The sequence below is a fragment of the Mustela nivalis genome (assembly GCF_964662115.1).
Source record: "Mustela nivalis genome assembly, chromosome: 20".
Classification (NCBI taxonomy): Eukaryota; Metazoa; Chordata; class Mammalia; order Carnivora; family Mustelidae; genus Mustela; species Mustela nivalis.
In genome coordinates this window covers 20,551,236-20,577,750 of record NC_139039.1, presented here as the reverse complement: position 1 = coordinate 20,577,750, position 26,515 = coordinate 20,551,236, and the positions used below count along the sequence as shown (strand labels likewise).

At 38.0% G+C, this 26,515-nt stretch overlaps 1 protein-coding gene and 1 long non-coding RNA gene across 2 annotated transcripts in view; both read right to left on the bottom strand.

The window, feature by feature from the left end:
* The window catches only part of LOC309855382, a 276,759-nt gene extending 269,946 nt beyond the window's left edge, over window positions 1-6,813 (bottom strand). Inside the window, exons 1-2 of the long non-coding RNA XR_014306767.1 lie at window positions 6,635-6,813; window positions 5,950-6,069 (exon numbers count right to left, since the gene is read on the bottom strand). This is a non-coding gene — a long non-coding RNA (uncharacterized lncRNA). The remainder of the gene's footprint in view (window positions 1-5,949; window positions 6,070-6,634) is intronic.
* A 1,518-nt stretch (window positions 6,814-8,331) lies between these two features.
* The window catches only part of LOC309855380 (uncharacterized protein), a 96,820-nt gene continuing 78,636 nt past the window's right edge, over window positions 8,332-26,515 (bottom strand). Inside the window, exons 8-12 of the mRNA XM_082715631.1 lie at window positions 16,763-16,810; window positions 10,713-10,916; window positions 9,109-9,246; window positions 8,799-8,867; window positions 8,332-8,402 (exon numbers count right to left, since the gene is read on the bottom strand). Coding sequence (XP_082571757.1) covers window positions 9,235-9,246; window positions 10,713-10,916; window positions 16,763-16,810 — 264 coding nt within the window. The 3' untranslated portion in view covers window positions 8,332-8,402; window positions 8,799-8,867; window positions 9,109-9,234. The remainder of the gene's footprint in view (window positions 8,403-8,798; window positions 8,868-9,108; window positions 9,247-10,712; window positions 10,917-16,762; window positions 16,811-26,515) is intronic.

The window sequence follows — 26,515 nt, the reverse complement described above, 5'->3', positions numbered from 1 at the left end:
GATAATTTGTATAATTCTTACTCTGAACTTAAATTATTTGACTATTACTCCCATGCGCTAATGCTAAATCATGTCTTATTCATCTAAGTAATGTGATGATTTTTTTTTTTCTGGATAACATTTTTTTGTACTCTTGTGTAAAGTTCATCTTATTGGATTTAACTTATGAGTGTAAATTCTAATGATATTTTCAGATCTTGATCTTCTAATGTATTTACTGTCCTCCGTGGCCCATCTTGAATTGATGAACCTAGTCTAAATGTCTTTATCTGATGGCTGAGAATGGAGAGTTATCTCCATACAATGTGATATCACACTGAAGATGAAAATCCACTGAATGGAGTTACTTAATGTACTTCTAAACGGTTTTGGACAAAGGTGTATTAATCTGCCTTGTTTCTTGTTTCTTTTTTTTTCTTTAATTTAATATAATTTTTTTTTTAGTGTTCCAAAATTCATTGTTCATGCAACACACCTAGTGCTCCATGCAATATGTGCCCTCCTTAATATCCACCACCAGGTTCACCAACCCTCCACCCTTCTCCCCTCCAAAACCCTCACTTTGTCTCTCAGAGTCCACAGTCTCACGGTTTGTCTCGCCCTCTGATTTCCCCCAACTCACTTCTCCTTTTCTTCTCCCAATGTCCTCTGTGTTATTCCTTATGCTCCACAAGTAAGTGAAACTATGTGATAACTGATTCTAAAAAAATAATGAGAACCTTATCAAAACCTTGCTGAAGATACCCACTTACCACAGTTCCTTTATTCACCGGATTAGTAAAACAAAGAAATGGGCTGAGTAAGACACAGATTGTTCTTTCATTACTGTGCTTTCTCTTCCAGATTCTTCCAATCCACCTTACTTTTCATATTCCCTTCTAGACTTTGAACAGTTGCCATTAGTGAGGTCTTATGCTTGTGAAAGTCTACTTTTTTCTCCTCAGTTTATGAAATTGGACTGAACTTTGCTAATGAACAGCCTCCAAGTACCTCTCTTATTTGCCCAGATTTCTCAAAAATAACTGACGGTATTTCCATGATCTCACTTATAAGCTCCCTGTGACCCTGGCTACTTCTTCACATCCCTCTAGGTGGTTTTGAACTTCCTTTGTGGCAGCGAGGAGAGGAAAAGAAACGAAGGTAGCAAGCTGCCACATTGGCAAGTAATTCAAGCTTGTTATCCAAAGGTGTCAGGAAAATGAGTTCTATCACTTCCTAGACCTGAAGTTCCTTCCCATACAATAATGCAAGTTGGGAGGACAGGGAGAGGCAATAGAGATAGGGAAGAGCTTGTTTACTGATATCCTTGCCGTATCTGCAGTAGATAGAATAGATTTAGAGCACTTGAGATGTTTCTGAAGGCCTAGGCTCAGTGAACTCTCTTTTATCTAGTTTTATCTATCCATTGTAATTCATCAGGCATTAATTATAGGAACAAAAAAGAGCTCATCTTTTGATGAGCTCTTCACTGCCCAGACCTTCAAGGTGAAAATGAAACTCTTCATCTTCACTGTACAAACCTCTCCCAAACTTCTTCCCCAGCTTTCTGATAAAAGGGAATTAACTAGAACCTGCATTGCTAAAGCCCACATTATTGTTCATTTCTTTCCTCTAGTCTGCATGAGTAAGAGTCCCATTGCCCACACAAGGGTCTTCTTAGACCCTTTAAGGAGGGTCTAAGAAGCATAGATTCAATCAGGTAAACTCAGCCAACTCTCACACACAACACCACCAAACAGAAATTGTCACCAATAGTTTACCTTTTTTCTAGTTATTTCATTATTGTTGCTTTTGACTTTAACATTTTCCCATATTTACTAAAAATCTGAGGTCATCAGCTTTTGGGGTATCATAGCTTATTTTAAATGCATATTTCTCCTCAGGATTATTTTCAATTTCTGCTAAAATTAACTTTTTGAGGGCTTTTGAGTTTAACTGAATTTTTATTTCAGAGTTTTTGCCAAGAAATTAAGGTATTTTTGTCTTCATATTTTTTAGGTCAACATTCCCAAATGATAGGCCTCACAGATGACCAGATCCCATTCTTTGTTTTCACAAATGGAGAGATGGCATCATTGCTTTTCTTCACGGTTACCATGGGAGTTCTTCAACAACCAGTTTCTCCCTAGTGGTCACAATTAGGTCCAGAGTTGCTACCAGGTTCTTGGTTAATTGATTAATTCCTACTGCCCCAACTCCTTTTCCTGTGATTTTTCTTAATTTTAAACTTTTACTTGTTTTGTGTCTACTCTGAAATCTTTGATTCTCATTTGATAAATAAGACACAAAATAATAATACTTTCTTTGAGTCCTCGGTGAAAACCATATTCTTTTGTGAAGAAACTGTATCTTGTACTGGCTTTAGAAAAACAAAAAGAGAGCTCCCCTTTCATAAACATTTATCAACTATACCAGTTTCTTGACACTTTATTGCCATGGGAATTGTATTCATTAGTTTTTGATCGATATTCTTTCTAGTATATTTATATGCTAGCACTGTAGCATAAAACTATTATTATTATTTAAGTCTAGTTTTGTATTAAAATATATTTGTCTTTGAAATGAGAAAAATAGAATATGGATTTTTTAGGGTGATATTTACACAAGGCACTATGACATAAGCTAAGGAAAATACTTGGTCAATTTTTAATTTCCATAATAATAATGCAAATTCAAAGATTTATGAAAATTAGAAAATTTTCTTAAAGAACTCTCCAATTTTATGTGATTCTTCAGTATTAAAAATTGTTTTGCATAGTTATATTTCAACTTTGTCAGAATTTTAAAATATATATTATGAGTTACTACTATACAGTACTATCACTGGAAATGCTTATATATGGTGATGGTATATATATTCTTTTTTTTTTTTTTAAGATTTATCTATTTATTTGAGAGAGAGAAAGAATGTGTGTATAAGCAGGGTGAGGGGCAGTGGATCTTACACAGACTCCCCACTGAGCATGGAACCTTATGCAGGTCTGAATCCCAGGACCCTGAGATCATGACCTGAGCTGAAACCAAGAGTCAGCTGCTTAACTGACTGAGCCACACAGGTGCCCCAATGATATACATATTCTTAAATGTTGGGAATTTAATAGAGGTTTGTCAGTGAACAATGGCAATACTGATCACTGAAGTAATGTTTCATAATACCAGAATTTAGAGGCCATGGGATCAACTGGATAATGTATTTACCTCTAGTGAGACAACTTTGTGTGAAAAATTCTTAACTGAATTAAATCCCAAGGCACAGCTTTGTTATATCTGAAGATCAGGAATGCTTTCCCAGATTTGTGTCTCTGAGACCATTTTCTTTTCTTTCTTTTTTTTTTTTTAAGAATTTATTTATTTATTTGACAGACAGAGATCACAAGGAGGCAGAGAGGCAGGCAGAAAGAGAAGGAGGGGGGAAGCAGGCTCCCTGCTGAGCAGAGAGCCCCATGCAGGGCTCCATCCCAAGACCCTAGGATCATGACCTGAGCCAAAGGCCGAGGCTTTAACCCACTGAGCCACCCATGCGCCCCCTGAGACCATTTTCTACTCCTAATTCAAAAGGAATTACTAAAACTCATTAGGTTTGATCAATTCTGGTTGCAGTTTCTTTGACAAATCTATGAACAGAAATGGTGAAAGACGTCAGTTATAGAGGTAGAAGCTGTTAAAAAATATACTGGATTCGTTCCAACATCTTCTCCAGTGGTACTACCTGTCCATCTTGCCAGCTTCCTTTTCTCTACAGTGGGAGTCCAATGTTGCTGGCATCAGTAGAGAGTTCATAAGTAAATGAGCAAAAAATCTCACTAGAGTTCAGAATCTTTCACCTGGCCATAGAATCTTTGGTGAGTAATGATGCTATAAGCATGAGTAAAAACAGTTTCATCAATTAAAGTTTACAGGTCTTAGGTCTCTCTTATCTTTCTCCAATCCTAGAATCATATCATTTAGAATCATGGGAATTTTTGCTTCTTGAAAAATAACAATGACTTCTGTAGTTGTGTTATTTTGATGTGGTTTCATTTTACTGTAAAGACACTTATCCTTAGTTCTATCCTCAGCTGCATCTGATAATGAAAGCAAACGGAAATATACATTGTTATTAGTGCAAAGGCATGAGATAATGTTACTAGTGGAAATATATTTCAGGCTTGTGTCTGAAGAACATTATAAGTCTGAGAGTCTTGTAATAATAGGAAAGTCCTATAAAACAGAACCACCAATGAAAGTACAGTTTTGAGGATGGGGGACCCCAACTTCAGAGTAACCTGGATATTTTCATAGAATGTGAAAGAAGTGTGGTCATGTAGTGGTCAGGAGCTTAATCCCTGGAGTCCACCTAGCTGGGTTTGCTGCCCCTCATGTTAGGTGCTATTGAACTCAGGCTGTTCTTTATCAGCTCAGGTCAAATTATGTCAAATAAGGCTACAATCTGGGGTGAGGATTAAATGTGATAATACATGGAAAGAGCGTGGTATATGGACTGACATCCAGGAACTACTCAGGATACGTTGGCTTCTACTACCGAGCAGGTTTCTGAATTTTGGGTCATGAGCCCCACAGGGGGTTCTGAGGGAGTAAAACAGGCAAGAGTGGGTGTGCAGGGTGACGTGAGTGCCTGTACCAGAAGCCGAAACTAGTTCATGGGCACACTGATTGGCCCTATTTGCTCATCATTTCACCTGGGCACCTCAGTCTCCTCTCTCTGTCATTAAATTCTGAGCCCATTCATCCCACTTGCCCCCAAACTCAGACATACATCTCACAGTCTGGGTCACTACACAATTTGATTTAAAATCAATGAAGCGATAAAAGGCAAAAGAAGGGACCATCAATCTTTCCGGCATCCTTCACTCAGTTCCACCGATATCCAGCTACTGCTATGGTCGGGTAATGTGATTCAGGACAGGGAGGTTTACAGATTAAAAAAAAAAAAAAAAGAAAGAAAGAAAGAAATATTAAGTCCTCTGGAAATCAGCAAGTTAGCACTACCTTTGGGATATTTTGGCTCTTGTGAAACATTTCCCCTGACACTTAGATGTTCTGTCCAAAAAGTCTGTGGATGAGCAACATAGTTTGGAGGAACCGGACCTAACAAGAAATTCAGTGCCCTGGAGGCCCGGGGAAAGGGACATCCACAGCTTTGTGCCCCATCCCAGAGGAAATAGGGCAAGATGGTGGGGAGAAGACCAGAGGGTGTCAGAAGGTGGAGGAGGGTCCGAAAGGTATCCTCCAGATGGAGAAGGCACTCTGGGATGGAAAACCAGTGCAACCACTCTGTACAATTTACAGAGTTTTATTCAGGGTAACTTACTGAAAGGGGAATCCAGCGGACAGATGACCCAGGTGCTAAGCAGCTATTCTCCACAAAGACGGGACCTTAATTCACAGCTTTTAGAGAGCGAGGGGCATGGTGGCGAGGCCACAGGGTAGTTAGCTAATGTGGCACCTTCTGTGGGCCAGAGGGACCATCAGAAAAGCCTTCCCACATTCCAGACGGGGCAGACATTACTCTGCAGTGGGCCTGGAGCACTTAGCCCTGAGAGAGGTCATTGTCTGGGCACTAATAAGACGGAGGACTAAAGATGGAGTCGGTGTTGTCAGTACCCCAACAGAGGGCAACGTACAGGACAAGGTGTTTCTACTCTACACGCCAAGTCTGTGTTGCCCTCTGTCTCCTGGGCATGGGACAGAACTTCTTATAACCCAAACCTCACGAAATTCCTAAAAACAAAAAGAAAACCTCAAATCATTCAACTAATACTTATATGATTGCTCTCTCTCACAGACTAGAACCTGGAGACATTTGGATATCATTTGGATCACCATCTTTTACATAGATACCTTCTTTGTCACAAATGTTCTAATGCCTATGACTACCAAATTACATGTATTAGTATCTGTGGCTATCGAGCGAATTACTGCAAATTTATATGAACCACATCCACATACCAGGGCTCACACGGGCTCTTCCTGGTCAGCGATATCCAGTCTGACATATTCCGATCAAGGTTCTTCCCTTTCAGGATCTTGAGGCCATATTAGAACTTCTCCTCTTTATTATTTTCCACCCTGATGAGGTTTAAAAGAGGTTTTACATATACGGTTGCTTGATAGACTGTTGTTCCTTAGTGTTATATTTCTTAAGCTTAGAAGCTCTTTTGCTGTTACTTCATAAAAACTCTCAAGAAATGTAACAGTTGTTTTTCTCTATTTGCTGTTCTTGGTTTTCATTGATATTTATTTTTACCTCTGCTATCTTGTTGCTTTATATTTTAATATTGTAAGGTATAGGAGAATGGACAAATCCATATAATCAAAATTTTTAAAAATCTCTCAAAATTCCACAATCATTAATGAGAATGTAATTCTTATTTAATTTTTATCACCTTTGTTTTCTTTTTAATGGGCCAGTGGCCTCCTTTCATGTATTATTTCTTGCCTGAGAATTCCTAGTCAGCACTCCTCTGGTTTGAAAAGTAAGTGTTGCTTTCTTGGATTTTTGAGGTAGAGCATGAGGAAGAATGGATTTGGTTTTTGCTTGGACCACCATAATACTATACATTCTCTATTTTGCTTCCCGTTCTGGCAATCTAAACTAGAAGAAATGTTTTCACATATTTCTTCTTTCACTCACCAAATCAGTCATTGGGGTAGGACAAAACACATCAGTCTGTGGCTCTTTAGAAGTCTTAGAAGTAAATTTCACTGCATTTGGTTTCATTAATTCATAGGAAAGGCAAATCATAATTCTTGTATTCAGAAAAAGAATGGAATTTTTAAAAAAAAGCTCAGGTGAAAATTTAAAATAACTAACTTATGCCTTTATAACTATGTATATCCTATAATCACCACTGAATACAGTTTTTAAGTTTGTATTCTGGCCATACTAGTGAGATGATGCTGTATCTCTGTTACGATAGCAGGAGGCAACAATGTTTAACCCTACATTCCCTGAAAGTATATTTATACTTCACATACCCTAGAAACTTCCACACAGAAATATGGAGGGCACCAAGTAAGACTTACTGAGTACACCAGAGGCAGATTTAATGAATAAATAAGTATTCTGATTTTGGAATACAGATTTAATATTTTTAGGCATCTAAATACAGATTTTTAATATATAGGCACAAAGGCATTCTTTTTAATGTAGCCTTGTGTGAATTTTGTCAGATTTGGCTTTTGGGGACTGTAACTAGGCACAGTGATGGCCAAGACACTTTTGAAGAGGTACTGGAAATAATCACACATTGCCTTCGGCATACTCATGGCTTTTTCCCAGAGTAAGAATTTCAGGAAAATTATCTAAAAAAATATTGAGTTTACACATTGAGACCCTTTGGCTATAAAAATTAGTTGTCTTGCAGTCTATGATTTAATGTTTTTTGGTTTTTAACAAGGAAGCTGTATGTCATCAGAGCCGAGAGTATTGGGTAGTGGAAAGCATCCTAGCCCTGAAATGAAAGCTTAGCTTTGAATTCCGGTTCCACCCCGGGATGGAGATTCTCACCTACTCTCTTCTATAAGCTCTAAAATGGGGTAATAATAGCTTCCTTTCCTGCTTCCCGGGGCTGTAATTCATGTCAAAACCACTCATGACAGTGCTTGGGTAAACTCTAACGCAACTGTACAACCCTCAGGTGTTGATGGGATTGAAATATACATTGTCCTGGGACCATGATCATACACAAAAGCCACGGCATTAAAACTCACCATGCAGCAACACCATGAGCACCCCAAAGAAGGCTCAAAAATTAATGATATGAGAACACTAAATACTTAAGCAAGAAATCATGTTTTCCCCCTTGCTCAACAGTGCAGGAAAGTGAATAATAACATGTCCAACATTCCAGGGAATCTTTTCGTCTGCTCGTGCTGTCTCCTATGACCCTATGTAAGCGGAGGCAGGGGCGAGCGGCAGGTCAGAGAAGGCAGATATGCTGTCAGAAACATCATTCGGATTATAAATGAAAGTATTAAGGAACTTCCTTGGAGAGAGCTGAGTTGTAAGAAACTGAAAATGGGAAATATTTGCCCTAGAGATAAATTCTTCACACAATGTTTAGTTTGCCTCCTCAGAGACTATTCCTTTCAATTTTGGAACAATACTGCTCACTGAGACTGTGAATTTACATAGCTTTTCTTCAGCCAATTGCGGACTCCATTCTAAAAAAAAGCAAAAGGAGCAAACACATTTGTAAAAAGAGAAAAATACTGCCTGGCTTGAGGTAATTTCGAGGATCCTATATTCTAGGCATTAAGTATGTTTAATGTCTAATGTACCTATTTTTTTTTTTTTTTTAACACATACGCTAAACCTACTTAAACATACCGACTCGCTGAAAGGGCATCAATTCATGTTTCTGGAAGGCTAGCCGGACACTTCTGGGAACTTCTCTAGACTTGACAAAGAAAACAAATGTCGATTTCAGGAATACCTGTAGTATTTTTTTCTAATTTCTCATTTTTTATTAATCTATAATGTACTATTAGCCCCAAGGGTACAGGTCTGTGAAATGCCAGGTTTACACACTTCACAGCACTCACCATAGCACATACCCTCCCCAATGTCCATAACCCAACCACCCTCTCCCTACCCTGCTCCCCCTGGCAACCCTCAGTTTGTTTTGTGAGATTAAGAGTCTCTTATGGTTTGTCTCCCTCCTGATCCCATCTTGTTTCATTTTTTTCCTTTCCTACTCCCCAGGTCCCCCACTTTGCTTCTCAACCTCCTCATATCAGGGAGATTATATGATAATTGTCTTTCTCTGTTTGACTTATTTCACTCAGTATAATACCCTCTAGTTCCGTCCACGTTGTCGCAAATGGCAAGATTTCGTTTCTTTTCATGGCTGCATAGGGAATACCTGTAGTTTTAAAAGACAAAATGAATAGACGATATTAGCAGAACTAACCAATCCCATCCAGGAAAACCAGAACAGTTTTAATTATATATGCTCATACATACATACACATGCACGAAGAAAAGCTGAAAACATCACTACCTAGTGTAAGGGAACAGAGTCCTCAAGAAATAGATTTCACCTTTCATACAAGCAGAAAACCTGGGGCAGGCAAAATTATATTCTATAGCCAGAAGCAACACACCTTAGTCATAGAGGAGATGTCACATGTCAGCGGGACAATGCAGCAGAACGTGCTCTCCTCAGCTTCAGGTTGTGAAAACTTCAAGAGGTAGAGAAATCTCTCTCTGGTCTTTATCATCGTTCTGACTTACAGTATTTCCTAAATCAGGATAATAAATGGAGCCCAAATTCATTTTATTAGGTTTCATGCCAGGGCATGTCAGTGACTAAAAAGAATTGTAAAGGACTAGAAAGAAAGTTAGCACACCTAAGACTGGTTTCAGTGAGTAGACAGCTTCTTTTCATCTCATCCCTGTATTTTCACAGATTGCAGGATGATAATAACTGCTATTGGTTTGCTGTCTGACCAGAAGCTCTTCCTTTGATTAGGGAGAAAGTCCATTAATTGTTGTTTGTAAATTCTGCTGTTAATGTTTCAAACACTTATAGACCTGGTAGCTACGTGTTCAAAAGTCACCTCCAAGTGTATTTTTAAAAAATAACATGCTGTTTCTAACGAATGAGTGTGTTACCATTAGAAATGAAACAAGCAAGCTCCCCATCGACTGTTTAAGGCTGAAATCAATAACTCATCCAAAAAAGCATGCATTTGTAGAAATGTATTTGCTAATAGGTTGACCTGTCCATTTCCAGTAACTGTACTGCTTATTTTCCTTTCTTGTCAACTGGCTATACTTTCTTTTAAAAAGGAAATGTATAAAGATATATGAATTTTTTATCTGGAAGAAAACTTGAAGAAGCAAAGGGTTTCAGAGGAGATCTTCTCCAAGGTGATTGCCGCCATCATCAAGTCTGGTGGGTTTGAGATGAAGGTGTCAACTCTGTATTTAAATATACAGAAGGGAGTTTTCAGTAATAGGCAGTAATAGGCAGATGGACCAAAAAAAAAGAAGAAAAAATTCTGACTTGGCTTCTTCAAAAGTGTGTGTTTACCAAAGGAAAGACTTAATTCTCAAATTCACAAGTTACAACCAACATAATAACTTCTCTCTTGGGGAGTAATCTTTCCTGGAAATAAGTGCTGTGACTGGTCAGCTGGGATTGTCTGTTGAGAGTTAATAATGTGCTTGTATTGGTCATGGTTTCATGGTATCCTGTTATAGTATATTAGAAAATCAGGTCTGTGCTCACATAATACTAACCATTCAGTATGTTGCTCTACCCAGCTAATTGATTGAGCAATTCCGTTTTCTTGTGGGTATTTACCATACCTTAAAATTAGCCTTACTTTGATGAACTATAATTGAAAAGAAATCTTTGCCCAAATGTGACTTGTCCTTAAAGCTTTCTTTCACCACTCTATTGAAAACTGTAGCCTCCCACCCTGAAGCCTAGATCCCCCTTAATTGGTCCTTCTTTTTCTTTGTTTTCTATAGCACATTTACCTTCTAAAATGTTATATAATTTACTTTTATTTATTGTTTATTATTTACCTCTTGCTCAAATGTATGGATGTAATGAATACTATATTTTTGAGTTGAATAAGACAGAAGATAACTAAAAGAAACTTCACTGGACTAAAACAAAACAAAACAAGACATACACACACATACACACACAACCACCCCCAAACCCAAATACCAACAACTTGGTTTTGGCTAATACCTCGTGTAGAAGTGTTGGTTGGGACTGGAGCCTTAGCACCTGGACTTGCTGGGTGGGTGTTTGCAACAATGAAAGGGGTTGTGAAATGGAGTCAATGGGAGGTCTGGAGAAAGTGGTGGGACCCCAATGCTCTTGCCAGCAGCAGGGAAGAGTCTGGTCTCTGTGCTCCCGGGATCCACTACTCCTCTCACTGCAGTCACGGAGCTTAGGAAAGGGGAAAAAAGAGAGAGAGAAGGATGTGCCCAGATCACTGACTACAACATTGAAGGTAAGTTTGCATTGGTTATATGTGGAATGAATATGAAAGATTTTTAAGTTTGAAGGTTTTTCTACATATTACAATATAGTAATTCCCACACATTGAAAAACATCATAGGCTGTTGAGTTACCTTTTCAGATAGAATATATTCCATATATCTTAGGGTGAAGAGTATTGGGACACATTAATATTACTGGATCTTAAGAAATGGTAATAGTAAATGAAGGGCATTAAATATTTTATTTCTTCCATCACATTGTGGCAGCATTTAACAATTTGAAGAGCCAGATTCTGTCTCTAGTAATCCGTACAAAATCTAATAACAGCTACAAAGTATGTCTTTCAATAGTGAGGGTTATTACTAAGTTTTCTTTACAATTTCTAAAATTTAATGTGCTGCTAAAACTTGAATTAGCATTACCCTCTGAATACATGTTGTCTCACATATAATACATGCATTAAAATGGCCTATGATGATGTCCATGAGGGAAAACCAATATTCACGTCAAACATAGGTAAATTTTTATTTTGTAGAACCACATAATTAATTTCATTTATTTCATTTTAATTTACATAAACTTCTATTGAAAAAAATCCCATGGAATAAAATATACTATATTAATTTGAATTCAGCAGGATTTTCTTCTTAACTGAGTGTATTCAGATGCACACGGGGAGAACGTGGGTGAAGCTCGCTGCCACACACTAGTTGTAAGGACACAGGTTTACTGAAGAAGGGTTGGCAACCCAAGTCTTGCTGAATATACCCACACTGGTCTAGGGAGAGCTTGGAAAATAACTGGTTTAATGATAGCCCGCATACATGCATACTTTTGTCTTAATACTCAAGAGCTATAAAGGATTGAAGATGTGCTGAACTCATTTGGGGTGAGATAATGCAACATGCCCATGGCTACATTAGAACATTGTTTTCTGTAGCCTGTAATTGGTTTTGGACCACCAGGTATGACCAAAAAAAAAAAAAAAAAAAAAGAAAAGAAAAAAGAAAGAAAGAAAAAAAAAAAAAAAGACCTCATATTTTTTACTTTAAAACTTGGAATAAAAATGCCCTTAGGAAAATGAGCCTATTTTACTGCCTATACCCTGAGTAGAGAAGTGTGGGTGAAGAGAAAAGTGTATAGAAAAGAGAGCAAGATGATATGTATCGCGAGAAACTAGAATTTTAAGCAGTTTCAAAAGTTTTATTTAAGAACTTGACTTCAAATACAGCCTATTCCACTCTACCATAAGATGGAGTGATGTTTCAAATGCAAAAGGTAGATCGCTCCTGACATATTTGGGCCAGGTGCGAAATTAGAGTATTTACACTCCCAGCGACTCTTCACAATGGTTAAAAAGTCATTCAGCCTTCAGACGTAATAAGGACTTCCTGTTCATTTAATTTGCCTGGTAGAGCTTAAGTAAGCAGTGTACAGTTCTGTTTTCCAGACGGTAATGAAGATTTATTCATTCTACCTCCTCCTCATTTGCTCACTTAAGAGCAAAAATAAAAAAAGGATCTGGCTCTGGCAGGGGGAGAATCACCCATGTGACGGGGGGGAGCCACAAATACCTTTTCCCAGCTGACAGCTCGACAGTGCTCATTACAGTTTCCCAGGGGTGGGAAGACTCAGCAAGAGAGAAATATCCCCAGGTCTCTAATGAAAAGAACAGACAATTCAAAAAAGAAATGCAGTATATTAATTTTATGAAAGGAAAAGTCATTCAAGTGTGGGGAAAAACAATGAGAACCTCACATTTCCTATTTTTCTGGAACTGGATATATTGTAGGGGCACCAAGCTGCCCCGCAGGGTCATTTCAGGTCAAGATGTTATTTTATAGGACTTAAATTTGGTCACTATATCAAAGATGAAGGCTAATTCTGTGTTTGTGACAAATGGGAGACTTCAGTGTTTCCAAGGGCTCTTGCCCATCTCTGTTCTCCGAGGGGATTTCTGTAGGCAGAGATTTAGTTTGAAACTCATCCATCCTCTCCAGCCTTTTCATTAGTGGTGAACACATTGCTAGAGTTCTGGATGTCCTCTTGAATCCATGATTTAAAGAAAATGTTGCTTATGATATTGTGGCAAGCTGTCACCAGTGTCCGCCGATAGAGCACCCCAGGTAAAGAGTCACTGAGGGGCACGGCTGGCAACTGTAACTTGGGTAGGAACTAGATTCTTGGCTCAAAGAGCTTAATATCTAATTCCACAATCAGAGTCCGAAATCCCTTCTAGATGTATTTAGGCACAAAATCACTGTACATAGAATAGACTGTTATGGGCTTTCTGCAAGGTAATAACTTATTCTCCCTCAGTTTTTTTTTTTTTTTTTCTTTTTTGAGCATAAAACCATGGCCTGATTTTGGAGGCTGGCTGATGCTGGGTCCTGGGAGGAAGACCAACCATAAATGGTTATCTCTGTACGTCATACGATCACCCTTGTGCCACAGTTACTGTTTACATTTGTTTTAGTGTATGTAGGTTTATAAGCATTATTGCCTGAGGATATATATAACTCAGGGGTTTGGTAAGCTTTTATTTATTCAGAAATCATATGGCATGTTAATGACTTATGATGGTGTCCTGCTCTGGGTAGTGGTATAGGATCATAGTATTTTTTGTTACGATTTTATTTATTTATTTGACAGAGAGAGAAAGAGATCACAAGTAGGCAGAGAGGCAGACAGAGAGAGGGGGAAGCAGGCTCCCTGCTGAGCAGAAAGCCCAATGTGGGGCTCGATCCCAGGACCCTGGGACCCTGAAACCATGACCTGAGCCGAAGGCAGAGGCTTAACCCACTGAGCCACCCAGGTGCCCCAGGGTCATGGTATGTTTAAAAAATACTTCCCCTCAAAGTGCCTGGGTGCCTCAGTCGGTTAAGTATCCGACTCTTGATTTCAGCTCAGGTCCGGGTGGTGGGATCAAGCCCTGTGTTGGCCTCTATGCTCAGTGTGTAGTCTACTAGTCCCTTTCCCTCTGCTCCTCTCCACCCTGAAATAAACTCTTAAAAAAAAAAATACTTCCCTTCAAGACAATCTTTTAATGTGGAAATAATCAATTGCATAGACAAAAAGGAGGAAATGGGAAACATAAAATCATTGTTGAATTTTTTTGAAGAAAAACTAATTTGAAGAAGGTTACTTATATTCAACAAGATCAAACCCTGTTCCCCACCCCAGGAGAGATCACATTCTTTTTTCTTGTTCATAGGAAGAAATATGTCTGTGGGGACCAAAGGGATTTTTTGGCAAAACAGGAACAAACACCAGGTCAATCATTTCCTCAGCTGTAGGTTAGGGAGACATAAATAAATAGTTTTATTCACATGGAAGAAGTAAAAACTTGTATTTTTCATAAAAATTGAGGATAAGCCTCCTTTTTGTTTATCATGTAGGCTATTGGTCTGGAGAGGGAGGACAGCAGAACAATGGAGGAGATTTCTATTCGCCTCACCAAGTCCTGGTCCCATGACCGTCTACCCATGAGTTGGACAAAAGTGTCAGAACATTTATCAAAATAATTCTGAAAAGCTTATGAGAAAATGTTTTACAAAGTAATTTTGAGACTTTTTGTAATGTGTAGCGATTGCTTAGCACAGTTCCTGGTTATTAGAAAGGACTACAAAACACTGATATTTATTCTCAGTGTTACCCACTATTCCAGATGAAACAGATGTCAATTCCATCTTATTATAAACCTCAACTCAGTAGAATGATCTCCTGGGACCAAAAATGCCTGTGGGAAGGAACCGCATGTTTATTGAACACCAAGTTCAAAAGAGGAGGCAGGATCCTGTACTGGAAAGTAGGAAAGGTATTAATATTTAAGGGCCCCTCCCATGAGTCAGCTACTGTGCTCATCTCACATTCTTATCCCATTTGCTAGAAAACTGAAAAGGAATAATTCTATCAAACTGTTTCCTGAAACTATATCTGTGCAGCAATATAATATGTAGCTAGAATCCAAGATGGTGGAAGCAGAATGCCTCAGTCTGAAGTCTAACATCCACTTCCTCGATGGGTTTCTTTGGGCTAGTTACCCCCTGTAGGCCTCAGTTTGCTCACACAAGTAATGAGGAGGATAGCCATACCAGTCATAGGTAGCTTCTATCATAGGTAGCTTCAAATAATATGGTATTATTTGGGATACGGAATGTAAACACCTAAAGAAGTGGCTAAAACATAAGAAGTGCTCAACAATGTTAGCAATTGTTACTCAGTAATAATAATTTACTTTGGTATTTTAAGTGCCAGGTGTTAAAGTACTTCCATCTGTTTTATCTTATTTGATTTCCTCTTTCTCCCTCCTGTATACATACACATGCTAGCACACACATACTAATGCGTGTTCACCCACATATCTCAATGGCTTACATGGTTACGATTATCGTTCTCCACTCTGTGGGGCCTAGTTGTGTAAGGCTTACTGGGGAAGTGTGTAGACCAGTGTCCATATTTTAATTACTAGTCCCATCCTCTCACTACTAAACATTCGGCCTTAGGAATAACTTGACTGACAATTTGGATAATAGCTAATTGAGATAGGACTGGCCAATTTGTTTCATTAAATACGGGGCTTGATTTAAGGCTTCATTTATGGAAAACTGGGTTCAGTGTTACTTAAATATGGAAATCTATCCCTTTCTGAGAGATGAAAATGTAATGAAGGAAAATGCTTTGGTGAGTTTATGAAGTGCTTATGACTATGTGATGTCAAACAGCTTGTCAAACCACTGGAGCCTGCAGATTTCTAGAACATGAGATAAAACTGAATAATTGGTGAGTTTCCTTTTGTAATTTTCTTATGTAATTTTATGTTAAACTATTCAAATTATGTATAATGCACACATGCTTCAAACGGAGGCTGTTTTTAATTTGTTATACTCAGCCTAATGATGATAAGGTAATTCTACAATTATATCATCAAAGCAGTGTGCTACAAAATGTCAAAGACTATTCATTCACCCATCTAAGTGAATACTGATTGAGTCATCACCACATAGTAAGTATTCTCTGGTGTCAAGGATAAGTAGGGAATAAGACATCTTTCCTGCCCTTGTGAAGCTTCCATTTTAGTTAGGGAGGCAGGAAAAAAAGGAGATAGTGTTAAGTGCCAAGAAGAAAAAGAAAGTAGAATAAAGAGATAAGAATGATGGTTAGTGGCAGGAGGGAAAGAAGGGTGATCAGTAAATGGGTCAACTAGGCACAACCACTTTGAGGGGACAATATTGGAGCAGACATTTATGAGCAGGTAAAGAACTGGATAAAGAATATTTCAAGCAATAGAAACATGTGAAAATCTCCTGTGGCTGAGCTATGGATGGAAGCCAGGACAGCGGGAGTGGATTGAGCAGAAGTTACAGTGATGAGAGGTGAGGCTGGACAGCTGGCAGGGGTTAGAGTTCCTGTCCATGGTTAGGAGTTCAGATTTTATTCGACTTACAACAGGTAAAAACTTGAGTTTGAAAAAGACTCTAGTTTCTACCTAGTAAATAGACTGTAAGGGAAGTTACTGGGGAAAAGGGAGATCAGGTTTTAGGTGGTTGATGAATCCAGGTGAGAAATGGTGGTGGTATATTAGAGTTTTCCAGAGACACAGAACCACCAGTGCATGCATTTACATAAATATCTACACATATACCTCTATCTATATATATCTGCCATATTCATACACACATACATATTTGTATACCATATACATATACATATATAAACAGAGAAGGGAAGAGAGAGAGAAGCCAGGAGGGAAGATAGAGGGCAGGGAAGATTTATTTAAGGAATTGGCTTACTTGAGTGTAGTGGCCGGAAGTCCAAAATCCATAGGTCAAGTCAGCAAGCTGGAAATTCAGATAAGAGTTGATGATACAGTCTTGAGTCCAAACTCTGCAGGGCAGGCCGTGCCAACTGGCTATTCAGTCAGGGTCTTCCCATTACAATTTTGAGGCAGAATTGCTGTTTTTCTGGTAATCTTCAGTCTTTGCTCTTAAGGTCTTCACCTGACTCAATGAAGCTCATGCATATTATAGGGGGTAATTTTCTTTACTCAAAGCTAACTGATTTATATGTTAACCACTTCTAAACAATGCCTTCACAGCAACATCTACACTTCTGTTTGCCCAAACAACTGGGCACTGTAACCTAACCAGGTTGACACATGACATTAACATCACAGGTGGCTAGACTGGAGTGACACCCATCAAACTGTTGGAATATTATTAGTTTCTAGATATGTTCTGATGGTAGAGTCAACAGGACATCTCCTCTACCACAAAGTAGCCAGATGATTACACTCCTGCTCAGCAGTAGGGGTTTTGTAGGGGCACTTAATGGAGAAATAGAAACAGAGAACCTCAACTCCAGGACACCCAGGCACAGGCGAAGCTAGGACAATGGACTGAAAATCAGGTATTAAGTGAAAGAAAGCATATTGAATAGAGCCCCTCAGCATCCTCCCTTTAGTGATCTCCCCCAAAAGTGAGAGGTAGGCAGCAATCTTTATATCCTAAAGAGTTAAGAATTTTCTGTAAACAGACTAAACTGTTCCACTTAGCTGGGCCTCAGCGATGTGAGTGACAGTGAAATCCACCATTTGTTCCACCAAATTTCCTGTGAACACAGAGCCCTAGTGAGTTCTTCTGAAACTCATTCTTGAGTCCAGTCCAACTCCAACACAAAAGATAGGCCCCAAACAAATAGGAAATGACTTCTGTTTTTAACCATGTTACAGAAACCAGTTTCAACCTAATCCTCCATTATAAAGAGTTACAAAGAGTAAAATATTATAATCAATATCTCAAACACTGGAAAATATGCAATGTAGGATTGTGATTCCCTAAAAGAAAGCAAAAAAAAAAAAAAATGCGATCATCTCCATAATTGCACTGACTTTTAGCTGGAGGTGTTTTCTGGACTATCACACACACACACACACACACACACACATAGCAGAGAGCTCAAATCAAGCACTATGGTCTTGCTGAGTTGAGAAGTGTTTGAAGAGTTCAAGGTAACCAGAAATGTTATAGACTGTCTCTCTTTTTCTGTATAGATGATGAGTCCCTCCCCATGAATAGATTTGTCAATGTCCCCAAATTCTTCTCTACTCTTCTCTCTCTCTCTCACTAAATTCTTCACAATTTTCTCATGCAGTACTTAATGAATAAATAAAATTATGTTTTTTCCAATTCATAATAAATAAATATTAGGAGTATAATCAACAAAAAAATTAAACTGAAAATGGCCAAAACCCAAATCAGTAGAAAACAGAGGAAGCAAATAATCTAGACTTTAAAATTTTCAGATGTGACCTAGAAGATTTAGACTGTGTAGGAGAAAATGGTTACACATACAAAAATTTATAACAGCAAAAACAATAATATTTTAAAATTTGATATGGACAAAAAATAATATTACCTATATGGGTTATATGCCATGGAATATTATGCAGCAATGATAAAGGATGAGATTCTGCCATTTGAAACAACATGGATGGGCCTAGGAGGCTATTATTCTAAGTGAAATAAATCAGCCAGAGAAACACAAATGCCATATTATTTCACTTATGTGTAGAATCTAAAAAATAAAACAAATGAATAAACATTGCTAGAGGGGACTAGAAGGGCGGCCAAAATGGGTGAAGTGGAGAGGAGATATAGGCTTCCAGTTATGAAATGGGTAAGTCACAGGAATAAAAGGTAGAGCATAGGGAATATAGTCAATGATACTGTAACAGCATTGTATGGTGATAGCAACACTTTGTGGTAAGTTTAGCTTAGATATATAGAATTATCGAATTACCATATTGTACACCTGAAGCAAAGGTGAAAATATGTTTCCACTCCCCTCAGATAAAAAATAAAAATTAAAAAAATAAATAAACAATAATTTTAACAGAAAATAGCCTGAGAATTTGTGTCAGTTAATAAATTAAGTTGGTACAATGGAGCTTATTTCCAGAAAATGACTTCTGGATGAAAGTTTATCAACATTAATATAATTATCATTAAAGTATTGTATTAAGGGTACCTGTGTGGCTCAGTTGGTTAAGCGACTGCCTTCAGCTCAGGTCATGATCCCAGGGTCCTGGAATTGAGTCCCTCATTGGGCTCCTTGCTCAGCAGAGAACCTACTTCTCCCTCTTCCTCTGCCCCACCCCCTGCTTGTACTTTCCCTCTTGCTATCTCTCTGTCAAATAAATAAATAAAATCTTTTTAAAAAAGTATTGTATTAAAAATGGTTTGAGAGTCCAAAGAGTAGAGATAGAATCTCTATCTATTGCACAAAAGACAATGTCTAGTGCAAAGAAGAATCTTTTTTTTTTTTTTTTAAGATTTTATTTATTTATTTGACAGAGATCACAAGTAGGCAGCGAGGCAGGCGGGTGGGGGTGAGGGGGAGGAAGCAGGCTCCCTGATGAGCTGAAAGCCTGATGCAGGGCTCCATCCCAGGACCCTGGGATCATGACTTGAGCCGAAGGCAGAGGCTTTAACCCACTGAGCCGCCCAGGTGCCCAGCAAAGAATTTTAATACAAATTTTTCAAGCTTTCTTCATCCTGGAATTAAAAAAACAAACAAATGAACAACAACAACAACCAAAAAACCTTTCAATTCATGCTGGATATTATGGCTGGAAAATCAACAAATGAACACTTACAAAGATTTCAAAATGTAGAGAACTATGAAGAAAAAAAAATATGGAAGAATATGTAGAGAACTATGAAAAAAAAAATAACCAAGTGGTTTTTGTGGGGCTGGGAAGAAGATAATAAAAAAATGCCTCAAGGACAATAGGGCATCAACTCTGGGAAAAGGCATTCCTGCTACAGGGTTTGGTATGAACGAAAGGACACCTGTGGGAGAGAAAGTGCAGGTTGTATCCTGGGGATGTCTCACTGAACACAATGAAACGTTATGTTTTGAGCAGTTGTGGTAAATAAAGGTAAAACCACAATGAAGATGTGTTAGATATAAAGAATACAAGATTTAAAATTTAATCAATAGATAATATTGAGTCACCGGAAGAGCTGTACTTTGGGGAGACCTTTTGGTCTGCAGTTCAGAAGGCATTAAGGAGGGAAGAGATTAAAAGGAGGAAGACATTCTGACAACAATGGCTTTAAGTAAGAAGTAATGAACTAGAGGAGTGGCAGAGGAAATGAGATGGAGGAAATAATTTAGGTGTGGTTGGGATGAAGAAGGTGCCAGAGTGAAAGAGATAAGAGATTAGTCCCGGGCTGAGTCTGTTGGGGGATACCGGTGCCATTTACAGCAACAACAGTGGGATAAGCAGGTTTGGGAAGCAAATTTATGAATTTATTTATTCTGACATATTCAACTTGAGGCATTCCTGAGAATGCAAGAGTTAAAACTCCAGCGGAGAAATGGAAGCTAGGTCTGTAGCTTAAGAACCCAAAGGAAGAGCTGATAAAAAGCAAGGAAATAAATGTGGATGAACTTTACTGAAAGGGAGAGAAACCCAAGGGTAGAATTCAGGTCTCTGGGGACCATCTACCTAGGACAATCTGCCTAAATTTTTGTTTAGAAGTAGATATAGGTAAGTTTAATAATACGTTTAGAAATTGGGAAGAGGAATTCATTGGGGGAGCCTAAAACAGACTGCCAGATAAGGAGGATGTGGTGCTGGGGTGGCCAGAATGAATTTTCCAGAAAGCCAACAGGTAATGTAGTGAGAGTGGATGAAGGGGTGACCTACCTGTGTAGTTTCTCATAGTACCATTTTGTAAATGTCACTTAGGTATTGTTGATGGACTACAACATAGGAAAAAGTGTGTTTGCCAGGACTTTGGGTAGACCGCTACATATATAGTGGGAAGGAATACTTTGGTAAACCGTTTGAGTGGGGAAGAAAATTGAGTCCTGGGGCAGTGCTCAAATAAAAATCGGTGCTTGCTAAAACTTTAAGGAATGGACCTGATGAATTCTCTTTGTTTTCCTAAATTGTGTATTCAAGTCTGAGGACAAAATCCTAGGGATTGGGATTCTAGAGAGGATGAGTGTGATTATCATTAATCCTCCTTCTCCTCCACCACAGAAATGCTGAAGAAATACCTAATAAATACTGGTTTGAAGAGGTACTGGCTCTGGAGAAAAGCTGTACTTTTATATTCACTAAATGAAGGCTAGAACCCCGATCATGACTAGTATTTACTAGTAGTAAATAGAATTGTGGACTTTGGGGGTAAAGTATTTGGGAATTCTTTAGTGAAAACTTAAGAATGGAGAAAGTCATTAACCCTTGACAAGAATAAATCTAATACAGAGTTAAATGTACTCTCTCTGAAAGTAAAAATTTACTTGAATTAAAGTTCTCTTTATTGAAGTTAAATGCTTACCTTTTCTTCCACATTAACTAATTTAAAGATTATCTAATACATAGTTAAAATAGCTTACAAAAAATGGAAATTTACATAATTACATAATTATACTTTGTCCTTTGAAGTGTATGAAAAAATTTGTCAGCTTCTGAGAACATTTTGATCCTAACAGATAAATAAAACTTCGTTATATAAAAGTTTGAATGACCTGTGAGAAGAAGGTACACAAATTTCAGTCTAGGTATGGAATACTCTGGATATAAGAGATCTCTAAAGACCTTGTGAATTAGTCGGGCAAACCTTTAAGTAAGGTTATAAAAATATTTTTTAAAGTTTAAAAGTATGAAAAGAAACTGTGGTCTTTAAGAACTTAAAAGGTAATCTCCCTAGAGAAAATATACAAGGGAAAGCCTAATATATTCTTATCTTAACCCTAGAAAGATGAAAAGGAACTGGAATCACTTTGTCTGAGGCAGCAAATCCACATCTCATTTCTAATGAGCTCTCCAAACTAATAGCTGTGTAATTGGGATTTATTCTGATACACAAAGTGATTTTTAGAAGAAATTAAAATTGATTTTCTATATTTCCCTCTTGCTAATAAAATGATAGAATCCATAAAGGTATTATTACTCTAAACATTTTTAAATTATTGAGCTGATCTGTTGACTTGTGTCTTTTTTTTTTTTTTTTTTAAGCCTGATTTGTGTCATATGGTGTGCTGTCAACGTGGGGTAGAAGATTCAATTACAGGTTGTTGTGTGACTTGTGACTTGATAGTTTGACTTCATATAGAAAAAGTATTTTTTGGGGAGTGCCTGGATGGCTCAGTGGGTAAAAGCCTATGACTTTGGCTCAGGTCATGATCTCAGGGTCCTGGGATAGAGCCCCGCATCAGGCTTTTTGCTCAGTGAGGAGCCTGCTTCCCCCTTTTCTCTCTGCCTGTTTCTATACCTACTTGTGATCTCTGCCTGTCAGATAAATAAAATCTTTTAAAAAAAAGAAAGAAAAAAAGAAAAAAGTATCTTTGCAAAGTATCTTCCTTAAGTCAATTTTTAAAAATATTTTATTTATTTACATGAGAGAGAGAGAGAAGACACAGAGAGGAAGAAGCAGACCCCCAACTGAGCAAGGATCCCGATGTGGGACTTGATCCTGGGTTCCTGGGATCATGATCTGCGCCAAAGGCAGATGATTAACCAACTGGCACCCCTAAATCTATTTTTTGTAATCTGTCATATTGCTTAGTCTGCCAATATATTTCTTATTTTGTAACTGGAGTTATTCCTTCAGAAGTAATGGTGTGGCAATTTGACTATCTATTCCCTGAAGTTCTACTGGCTTTAATGTGATATATATAATAGCATATTTATATAATATATATACCATATTTATATGTATAACATATAACATATTTATAAAAGGTATATATACAAATGTACATACTGGTCTGCACTTTCATTAGAAGGGAAATTGACAAAGTGAACAAAACTTTTCAGAACAGTTTTACTTGGTCTGAGTAACAGTAGCTCCTTCTGTAAATTTGTACAACCAATTTTACAACAAAAGTTTTCTTCTGCAGAATGAAAATAATCTTGCTATAATTGTGAAGATGTTATTTTATGATGAAGCAGGCAGTACACATGCTGCTAGATATGCAACCTATTTAAATTCATATTTTCCTTCACAACCATTTCTATGGCATATTAAAATCTTAGCTTGTAAGTTACACCAATAATAGTAGCAACTGAGTCATTCATGTCTCTGCCCAGACACTTGGCTAAATACTGTACTCTCATTAGTTTCTGATTAGTTTATTGATTCTCATACTTATCTTACCTTATGGATGAGAAAACTGAGACTTAGAAAACTTGTATTCCTTTCTCAGGTTCATGTAGAAGCAAGTGGTGGAGTCTGGACTGGGTCCTTCTGATCTAATTACCCAGTTTCTAGATAGTCTTCTGCTATACAGTTTCCTGGTTTGGCTTATTCATCCTTCTTACTAAACTCTGAGGAATAGCAAGATAAGGGCTTGCTAATAGAACAGTCTATTCTATATAGACATTCTTTTGGGGTTTAAGAAAACTTTATGCTCTTTCCTACTACCTTGACATGTGAAACAAATTAGGAAGCTATGTTTGGTGATACTATTTATATACTGTAATCTTAAGTGACTGAAATTATGAAGGAAGAGCTTAATAATTTATAGTGAGTAATTGTGTATCAAAAAGGGGAAAATGAATTAGAGAATATGTGAAACACTGTAATTTACCATTTCACAAATTAATAAAAAAGTGAAAATTATCAAACACAGAAATTGATTCCTCCAATTTAATGGTGCTAGGAACATTAAGCCAATGCATTAATAAGTCTTAAGCACCCACAGGGACATAATTTAATATCAGGATTATGAAAATATGATCCTGTATTTAAGATGTTTTAAAATCTAATTAAGAAACACAAAATTAACAAAATTGCAAGTATGTAAACATGATTAGAAGAGTGAATTCAAGATGAGGTGTGGTTCAGAGATGTTTACGGGTCTGTAACAGTAAGGAGGAGCATGTGGGGATGTGGTTTGGGGTCAGTAAATGGAGTGACGTTTCAGGCAACCTCATTCTGGTATTCAAGTACATTTCCCACATGGAAACATCCTGAACAATTAATTCCTGCTTGGTCTTGCTCATATCATTGACCCTTCCCTTCCCTGTACTTTCATAAAAAAGAGGTTATGTCACTATTAATTCATAGTTTAAAAAAAATACTTAGTTTGCAAGGGCAATCAGTTTCCACTACTATGAGTTTCTTTATGTCAGAGGCCAATCTTACTCATCGTGGTGACCCCGGTTTTTGCCAGCATGTCTGGCACACAGTGAGTGCTCAATAATGAATAAATAATGAGGGAATCAATATGTCCATAAGGAATGAGAAAGAAATAGGGTTAAGATAATACTACAGTTTTTATGTTCCTTGCTTTTAGGCCTGTTCTCCCTACATCCCCTGTTGATCATAGCATGGATACATTTTAAACTCCAAATGGCCTATGCTAGATTAGTGAAAATATAAATGTAGCAAATACACTAGTGGCACTTTGCTTACATTATTCTTGGATTTCTCCATAGAAAAGGGGAAATGACTCAAATACAACATTAGTATCTTTGTTCCTACACAGCATGGATAGTTAAATAAATTTGCTGGTTTGAACAAGTGTGCTTTCATTCAATAAGCATTTATGAGTACCTATTCTGTGCCTAACATTGCATGTGATGTGAATACTGAGTTGAAAAGCAAAGCCTCTGGTTTGAAGAAATTCCTAGTTTATTGGGGGACAGGAAATCACAACAAAAGTTTTTATAAACTTTATGTCAGAAATGTGCACGGACTATGATAAAGGAACATGGGATGTCACCAAACACAGGTGCAGTCAGTGAAGTGACTTGGGAAAGGGAAATACTGAGCTGAATCTCTACAATGATAGATTTTTTAAAAAGGTGGAAGAGCGGACCAACCAGAGGAACCTGCCTAAGCAAAATATGTGAACAAAGAACAACATGATCTCTTCAGGGGCCAATAAGAAGTTTGGTGTGGTGTGACACTGAATTTTGGGGGAGGCAGGGAACTATGATGAAGAGTAAGGAATGGGGAAGTGTGGAGGGATGTGAATTCTGAGATGTGTCTAGTCAGACTAGATCATAAATGGCCTTGAATGCTGGCTTTTGTCCTTAACACGTTGTAGTGCACTGAAAGAATAGGACCTCATTCCACTGATGGTCTAGAAAACCTGCAACCACAGAAGAGTGAAGGGTTGCTTTGAAGTAGGGAAGTTGGAAGCAAGAGTGAGGTAGTCCGATACTGCCATATTTCTCAAAAATCAAGAGGGCCTGGACAAAGTGGTGGCAATGAGAACGCAGAGCGACATTTGAGGAATACTGAGAAAGCTGGAAAAGTAGATTTGATTTGGGAGGAAAGTGAAGGGATCAAGAAAGAGAAGCACAAGCCCAAATCAAGGTCAGGTTTTATCCTTTCTTTCTTTCTTTCTTTCTTTCTTTCTTTCTTTCTTTCTTTCTTTCTTTCTTTCTAAGATTTTATTTATTTATTTGACAGAGAGAGACCACAAGTAGGCAGAGAGGCAGAGAGAGAGAGGGGGAAGCAGGCTCCCCGCTGAGCAGAGAGCCCGATGCGGGGCTCGATCCCAGGACCCTGAGATCATGACCTGAGCCGAAGGCAGAGGCTTTAACCCACTGAGCCACCCAGGCGCCCCTGTTTTCCTTTCTTTCTATGTCTAAGCATGTCAAACTCACTAATACAGAAAATTTAGGAAAGTCGGTTGTAGGTGACAAGGGATAATAATGAATTCAGTAGAACGGAAGTTGAACGGATGTTGTATGTCATCCAGAAGTCTATGACTTCGAGAAGGAATATGGATATATATTTTGAAATTCAAGAAAGCCACAAGGAGGAAGTGGCTTGAATGAGATCACACTGGGAGAGAGAAGGGACCAAGAAGAGGGCCAGGCCAATAGTTGTACACTCGGGGACGCTGTCTCTTAAAGGTCAGTCAGAAGAGAAGCCTGAAAATGAAGCCGTAAAAGAGTAAGGTGAAATGCAGGGGGGCGGAAATCAAGATGTTAGGGTGTTATAGATTCTGAAGGAGGAAAGATTATTAAGAATGCAAGACTGACCAAGTGTCAAATACAGTAGACAGACTGAACAGGAAAGGGATGAATGAGGTACAAAGCATTTGGCCACTAGGAAGTCTCTGGTGAAACTGGAAAACAAACATACGAAGTTCAACAGTGGCTTGAGGAGTAAAATCAGGTGAGGAAATGATGCAGAGAATATTACCTATTCTTGCAAGACAGGAGGGAGAAAGAGGTATAATTTATGAGCAAGGTAAAAGGGGAGGGTTTAAAGAAGGAAGAGACTTTACAAAGCACATGCTTGAGAGAAGGAGCCATTAGAGTTCAAGTTCTAGCATTTTTCACTTGGTGTGAATTTATGAGGGAAAGGAACATTGGTGGATCTGAGTGGCAAGAAGCATGAGAGGATGGAATCCTCAGTGTAGAGTGAAGAATTAGCTTTAAACTAAAGGAGGAAAGACATCTCACCTTCTTTGACTAGAGGAAGGGGAAACTGAGGCAGAGATATCTGAAGGATATTTTGGCATGTGGGAATTAGGAGAAATTGCATATAGCATATGAAGGCAAT